Consider the following 7,493-nt stretch of genomic DNA (forward strand, 5'->3'; position numbering starts at 1 on the left):
TAAGACACAGGTTTTGCTTTTTGGTTTAAATTTAACTTGTGTTGCCAGTTCAGGAAAGAAGAAATCTGGCTGTGGGTGTGAAAAATACATCCCTCAGTCAAAACCAAGGCCATAATACCTGTGCACACATGGACACGAAATACTCTTGCAAATACTCATCTTGCATCCTCTGTTTTGCTATGACAGTGTGTGTTGGCTCTGCTGCATCAAACCATCCCCCAGATAATTGAGAACCGAACAACCCCTTAATCTGAGAGCTGCTCTTCAGCTTCTCCGTGCTGTACAGCAGATGGCAATAAAGGACTGCCATGGAGCAGAAGCAAACCGTTAACGGGGAAGTTCTGTCCTTAGTGCTTTGGGGGGTGTGATTAAAAATAAGACCGTAGCGATGCGATGCTGAGATGTTTGGGGAAAATGCAAGACTTGCAGGTAAGCAGGACAAAATGTGGGAATGATGACAGACATACACATACATTACGTGTAAACTAAAGAGAAGGGTTGTGCATTCAGTAAGTGTTCCCCTAAGTTTGCAAAGTTGTCCCAGCCCCGTACTTAAGAAGTTCTGCATTCCAGCATCTTCCGGAAACTTTTCCGAAAGCTGTCATCCAGGAAGGCGTACAAGAAGGGATTCAAGCAGGAGTTGGCATAGCTTAGGCTGGTGATGAAGTAGGATATGCCAATGACCATGGAGGTCTGGGGCAAGTCAGTGGTCAAAGCCACGATGGTGGCCAAGTGGAAGGGGGTCCAGCAGAAGAGGCACACGGCCAGGACGATGAAGACCATGATAGTGACTTTCTTCTTGGCTTTGTCCAGGGCTTTAGCGTTAGAGTTCAAGTGCATGTTCCTCAGCTTGTACAGCATCATGGTGTAGAGGATGCAGATGGTGGATACTGGGATGGCGAAGCCAAGGATGAGGGTATAGATCCTGCTGGCTTTGAACCAAAACCTTTCGGGCTTGGGGAAATTTAGACCACAACTCTTGATCTCCAGGTCGTCCACGTAGACGTTAGCGAAGATGATGAAGGGGAGAACTATGATGGTGACGAGGATCCAGATGCACAAACTGACGATCCTGGCTGCTCGGTACGTACGATGTGGCATCCTCTTGGACTTGACTGTGGCCAGTACGACCAGATAGCGGTCTATACTCATGACTGTTAAGAAATAAATGCTGGAGAAGATGTTGTAGTGGTCTATGGACAAGATGACCTTGCAGAGGACTTCTCCAAAGGGCCAGTAGTGCAGGAGGTGCTCAGCAATATTAATGGGCAGGACAAGTGTGAACAAGTCATCAGCTATGGCAAGGTTCAGGATGAACATGTTTGTCACAGTCTTCATCTTAGGAGCCTTGAGGATCACGTAGATGACAGCGGTGTTGCCTGTGAGCCCAACAGCACAAATCACGGAGTAAATCACAGGGAGGACAACGTAGAAATCGGCTGCTTGCTCTTGGAAGGAGAAGTTGAACCTCATGCTGCTGTCCAGGTAGCAGCTGTTGCCTGCACTGCTGCAGGTGCTGTTCAGACCATCCCAGAGAGAGCTGTTCCCCATGCCTGCTGGTCACAGGCTGCCCTCCGAAGTCACTGAAAGCCTTGCTAGCCCAGGAGGGAGAGCCTGTTATCCTGTGTAGTTAAAAAGCTGCTCTATCATCTACAATCAGGTTATTTCCAAGAAGTGAGTCGAGGCAGCATGGGTAAATCTCACTTACCTCTGTCTGCCACCATGGAAGAAGTCAGATTTTTTTGAAATGAGCAGGGGAAAACAAAAAATGAATGATGCAGAGGGCTCCATGAACAAAGCAAATAAGGCTTGTATCTCCCTATGCAAGTGGAACAACTCCTCTCTTGGAGGGCGTGCAGGTGAGCTGTGGCTTTTCTCTGCTGGGGAGGTGAAGTGGCTCCCGTTCAGCCATCCCCAGCTCAGGTCCTGGGGCTTGCAGGAGTGAGGAGGGCAGGGAGGGAGCTTTGTGCCTGGCCGGCTTCTCTCAGCCCTCAGAGGACTTGAGGGCTGGCTGCTCTCCCACTTGCAGGGCTTTCTTTTCCATGTCAGAGCAGAAGCGTTGTTGTATTTAATTAGTGCCTTTCTTTGTGCTGGGGACTTCAAACATGTTTCTCCAGCTGAGATCACACAGAGGGAGGGAGTTTCTGGTGTGGCTGCTCCTTACACCAGGGGTCCCCTAGCAAGAGAAGGGGAAAATAGAGTTGAAGGAATATTTCCAAAACTTAGAGAGGCTTAACCCACATTTAAAGTAACTTTTAAAATCAAGCATAGGTTATTATATCAGGCTATGCTCACTGCATGCATTTGTGGCAGCACTCAAAACTTGGCACGGGCAGACAAACCTATGAATCTCCAAAGTTCAGGGCTACCCAGACTGAAAAAGGGGGGTGGCGGGGAGTACCCTGAAAGCAAATCTGCTTTAGAGTCAAAGCAAGACCCCCCCCCCTGCCTGTTTACACCTCCACCGCTATCGCCTGACCCACGCTTCCGAGAATTCCTCCGTAGGGAAGCGAGCAAAGAGCCGACCCCCTGCCAAGATCAAAGGTTTGGCAACTGGTCCCCAGGCTCTGCAGGGAGAAGTGCCTCGCTCTGCTCCTGGTGGCACGGCAAAGAGATTGAGCAGGAAGAGCAGCGTTGGGCTTGGAGTGCCCCTTACCTGGCGAGCGGCTCCGGCTGCCTCCGGCACCTGCTGCTCCGCACGGCTGAGCCTCTTCCCTCTGCTCCCAGCCGGAGGAGGGTCCCCGGGATGCTGACGTTACCAGTCCTTGCAATCATATCAACATGGTGCCTGTGTGTGCATCGCACGTCGGGGTAATTAGCACTCCTTCTCACCAGGGAAAAGGAGGGGGAGAAAGTTCTGTCCGCGCTGGGTGGTTTAAAGAAGGAAGGAGGGAGATGCTGGCAAGCAGCTGTTGCGCCAGGGCGGCTCTCTTTGGGAATGGGGGAGAGGTTTTTGGGGTGCACGGGCAGCACCCGGAGCTGTCACGCTGTGGCTGGTTGAGTGAGGGATGTGTGAAGTGCTGGTGTGTGTGTTAAAATGTTTCACCAGGGAGCACCGGCTGTTTTTAACCAGGGAAGATGCACAAATGTGTGTGGAGGGAGGGAGTGGGAGGAGGGTACACACCATTACAGAGCTCGTAATGAACAAATAAACAGACATACCTTGCCAGATCCCTGCTGGCTTCAGCTGCTCCGGGGGAGCTCAGCTGACTTTCCCCAGCTGGGTCCATCTCTAGGAAAAGCAGCTAAATCCTGGGATGTGCTCGGTGAGGTGCAGGGGTCCTGCAAAGCCCGGCAGAAACACACTCAGGTTAAATCACAAAGCCAGGAACAGCATAAGATCCCCTCCTTTTCATGTCCCTGTACAGAGGAAAAAAGGAAATCAAGGATGATTTTAGTTTCCCTTTAGCCTTTTACATGCAGCACTCAGCTGGAGGCTGCCTGACCTTTGTTTTAGAACCAGGGGAGAGGAAATGTGGGCATCCAGCAGGGCTCTGCCTGCCAGCGTGCAGTGTTGTTCCTGAACCAGACAGTCACTGGTTCAACGAGCCCTGCAGCCAAGGGCTGCATTTGACTTCACTCCTTTTTCTGGGGATGTTTATCCTCTTCTGGCAAGACTTCTGTGCACCGGTAACTGGGATGAACAAAAAATTTTACACTCAGAAGTACCTCCTTAAAGGCCAGGGGTATAACTGACTTTTCAGCAGACTGATTTATTTTTTTTTTTACCTTGCCTGGTGTACAGACCTTGCAGATGTTTTCTGTGTCTCTACCCAAATCCCATCAGCCATCAGACCTTGGTGAAATTAAACAAAATGAAGTTTGCCCACAGGTTATCCATAGCAATGATGAGGGTGTTACTTCAGATCACAGATCCCAAGAGCTGCCCTTGAGTTCTCTTGGGGAAGTTTTTGTAAGCAGTTGTAAGGAAAGCTTGGTTTGGATGGGTCTGCAGCGGGAAGGTAATTTTGGGGAATCGGTTGTCATTGTCAAAGAAAAATAAATCCAGGAAGACAGAAAATTTCAGGAGAATGAAATGTCAAATTTACTGTTTGCACAGAGGTTCTCTGGGGAAAAAATGTTTTCTAACAGGAGGAACCTGAGCTTGTCAGAAACTTGCCCAGATCTGAGCTCAGTGTGCGCAGGCAGGTAAGGGCTGGATGCCCAGGGCTCCTTTGGGTTCAGCTGATGTTCAGATGAGGCTGTCACTGTGGGAATGTCACCTGGGGGCTGGATCTACCCACACTGCGAGGCTGCTTGGGGATCCTGGGGGATGAGCTTGTCCTGGAGATGAGCTTGGGTGAGCCTGGTCCCACTCCTTGGGCTCTGACCTTGATCTTCCTTGTGATACGTGATGCCCTCATTAGAGAGCACTTGCTGCTGCCTTACGAGTTATGGCTCACTTCATTTCCAACGCTTAGAGGAATAATTCTCTCTGGGTGAAGACAAGGGGGAGCCCCATTAGTGCCGGGAGACGGAGGGGAAGCGAAGGAGCTGACGCAGCTCTGCCAGTGTCACCGTCTCCTCTTACAGGGCGTGACTTGTTTGCCTCCAAATTAATTCCCAGAAAAGAGGCTGGCAGCCTGAACAAGCCTTTCAAAGCAAAATCCATACGGAGGATCTTGTGCGTGCTATCCGTCTGACCTTAGAGCAGCTGTTTGCACAGTGAGCAGTTTGCACGGTCAGGGTGTCCCTTGCGCACAGACCACATCCCCCGGAGGGAAGAGGCCAGTGAAATTTCCTTCTTTCTTGAAAATTGTACTTTAAGGTGATGCAGAGAGGTGTGAGGACAGAGGTATGGCTTGTTGCTATTGAAAAGAAGTGTTGTGATCCTGATCTGTTCCTCAGACTGCAAAAGCTTGTTTGCAATAAAAATCCTTCTATTTTCCAACATAAAGCACAGGGAGCTGGGAGAGCTGAGGGGCCGTCCTTTCACTCCCCTCACTCTTACCTTGGAATTGGCTTGTGCTGAAGCCCTGAAACCGAGCACCAGTTTCAAATTCCTGCTACAAAGGATGCAAGCTGCATCTTCCCTCTGAGCTATTTGCACGTGGCCTTGTGCAAAGAGCCCTGTCACCAGCATGGTGCAAGAGGGACAAGGTTTCTGCCCTGCCAGATCCATGTGATGGAGATGGTTTTAACTCCTGAAACCCATGTTGATAGCATGCAGCTGGGGTCAGTGGTGCAAAGGGAAAGAAAGTGATGAAGAAATGATGAAGAAAGTGTCTGGAAAAAATGGGGCTTGCAGGGAGGGTGTAGTCACACAGACCAGCTGTGGATTTGGGTCACTCCTGCTTTCCTGGACACCTGAAGGAACAGCTTCACTTCCCACCTCTGGAAGGAGGATTTGTGCAGTGCTGGGCTCAGCTTTTGCCTAGCAGCAGCCCTGTGGTGAGACTGGAGCTCCTGCAGCCACCAGGAGTCCCGGGGCTGTTCCTGACCTGATAAGATGGATTCAATTCCCTTCTGAGGGACTGATGGGGACAGGATCCTGCTCCACTGGGCTCCAGCTGCTTTCAAAGAGTCAAGTTCATCTCCAGGACACAAATGAGCAGCGTATTGATTGCACACCAAAACAAAATGTTCTCTGCTGACTGTCTTGCAGACGCTGGTTATTAGGGTGATTTATTTGTATATTTATTCGAGATGCTGTGGCACCGCAGGTTAATACCCCAAACTGACTGTGTCAAACCATCTGTAAGGGATGGTTTCTGGTGAGCCACGACAGAGTGAGGTTATTTATGGCAGGACACCTTGGAGCTGCTTGTCCTGAGCTGCACTGGTCCCTGCCTGGGTGTTTGTGGGGTTTGGGCACCATTACCCCCAGTAACCTCCTGCTCCTCCTCTGCGTGGCACTGGCTTGGCAGAGGAGCAGTCAGTGAGTGGTGGAGTGAGCTGGAAAGGAGAAATCCAGGTTTATTTATCACCCATGTGTTGTGTGTTTCTGCCTTTGACCACGAGCCAGGACATCTGCAGCAGCTTTCCATCCCTTCTGGGCCAAAGCAAACAAGTTGGCTTGGGTGGGTGATGGTGCCCACCTCGTGGGACATCCTTGGGAGCCATGTGGAGGGTGCTGGTTTTGCTGGGGGATGGAGCAGGCATCTTCATCAGGAAATTGGTGAGCTGGGGGTCAGGAAAGTGCCTCTGAATGGTGAATACCGATTGTGATGGATCCAGCAGCTGCCAACATCCAGCCTGCCGCAAGCTGGAGTGAAGGCAAAGTGCTACTGGAGGTGCTTTGAAAAAAAAATAAAAGGAGTAATGAGTCCTATAAATGGCCTGTTCTTGTCAGGTGAGTGATATATCAATAACTGCTCCATAGCTGCCTCTGCAGGGGAGCGGTTAAGATAAATGCTGTGTGAGTAATTTGCTCGGGCCAGCGGTGAGGGGGGATAAAAGGCACCAAAGTGGGAGGTGGTGGGTGGCTGGAGCTGCCTGCACCTTCCTGCGGGGCTGCCATGGCCAGGAGCTTCTTCACGGCTCTTAATAAACCCCAAATCTTCTGCAGGACGGGGGTTATCTTCTGGGCTTTGAGCTCTCGCTGTTCCCTATCTCAGGTTTCTTCCATCAGCCCATGTGAGTCACGGCTTTCATGCAAGCTGGCTTCAGGACCTGTACCCACGAGGTAAAAAACATCATGATGGTGCCTTGTGCTGGGGTGCTCCAGGGTACAGCTAATTGCTTGCTTTCACAGTCATCTTGGAATGCTGTTAACCCTTGAACCTATCAATCACCACTGAAATGTTAACAGGATTAGGTTTTCCTCCCAGCTGTCAGAGCAGATATGCACAAAATAGGTACCTGGGGGTTCTCCAGCACAGTTGTTTGGTTTGCAGAGGTGGTGAGCAAGGCATAAGGAGCAATCCTACTTTAAAAGGACCTGAATATGACTTCAGAAGGAGAAATAAAAGCAGGTTAACTGCCCTAAGCGATGGGTGGAAAAGAAGTGGGTGTGATGAAGCGGAGTTTTGCTGTTCTTCTCCTGGCTCCTCATCCACGAGGCACCTTCTGGTGTCCTGGGGTTCTGTGGGACACACGTGCTGGTACCACACTGCACACCAGCACCCCGTGCAGGAACTGTACCTCATTTACTTGTTATTAAACCACTTATTGCAGAGCTGCTAATGGCCCTCGGTGCCTCTGAGCCACTTTTAGGTGGTACAAGTTGCTGCTTTCACTTTTTAGATGTTTAAAAAAAAAAAAAAATGTCACTTCTGGGAGGTCACCCTCTGTCGCTCTAGGTCTTGCTTTGAGAGCTGCGTGGCCGCAAACCCAGGCGTTGCAACGGGGTTAATGCATCCGCAGAAAGCCAGCACGAAGCTCTTTGGGGATGCTCGCTGGGGAGCAGGCTCTGTGCAATATATTCCAATATCTCTAAGCAACAGCGAAATGTGTCACCTCTTCTGCTTAAGTAGCAGAGCTCGTCTGGCCTAAAAGGCTAATCATCGGAGGGTTATGGAGTGCAAATTGCTGCTGAATGAATTTGCTTTGTT

At 50.4% G+C, this 7,493-nt stretch overlaps 1 protein-coding gene across 1 annotated transcript; it reads right to left on the reverse strand.

Annotated features, from left to right (window-relative positions):
- Window positions 1–155: 155 nt before the first annotated feature.
- On the reverse strand, window positions 156–1,551 carry NPBWR2 (neuropeptides B and W receptor 2; the record flags this gene model as incomplete). Its single annotated transcript, XM_082773427.1, has 1 exon — window positions 156–1,551. The coding sequence occupies one exon, from the start codon at window positions 1,549–1,551 to the stop codon at window positions 553–555; it is 999 nt and encodes a 332-aa protein (XP_082629553.1). The 3' UTR covers window positions 156–552.
- Between the last annotated feature and the right edge of the window lie 5,942 nt (window positions 1,552–7,493).

Source organism: Aythya marila (assembly GCF_965140915.1).
Source record: "Aythya marila genome assembly, chromosome: 16".
NCBI lineage: Eukaryota > Metazoa > Chordata > Aves > Anseriformes > Anatidae > Aythya > Aythya marila.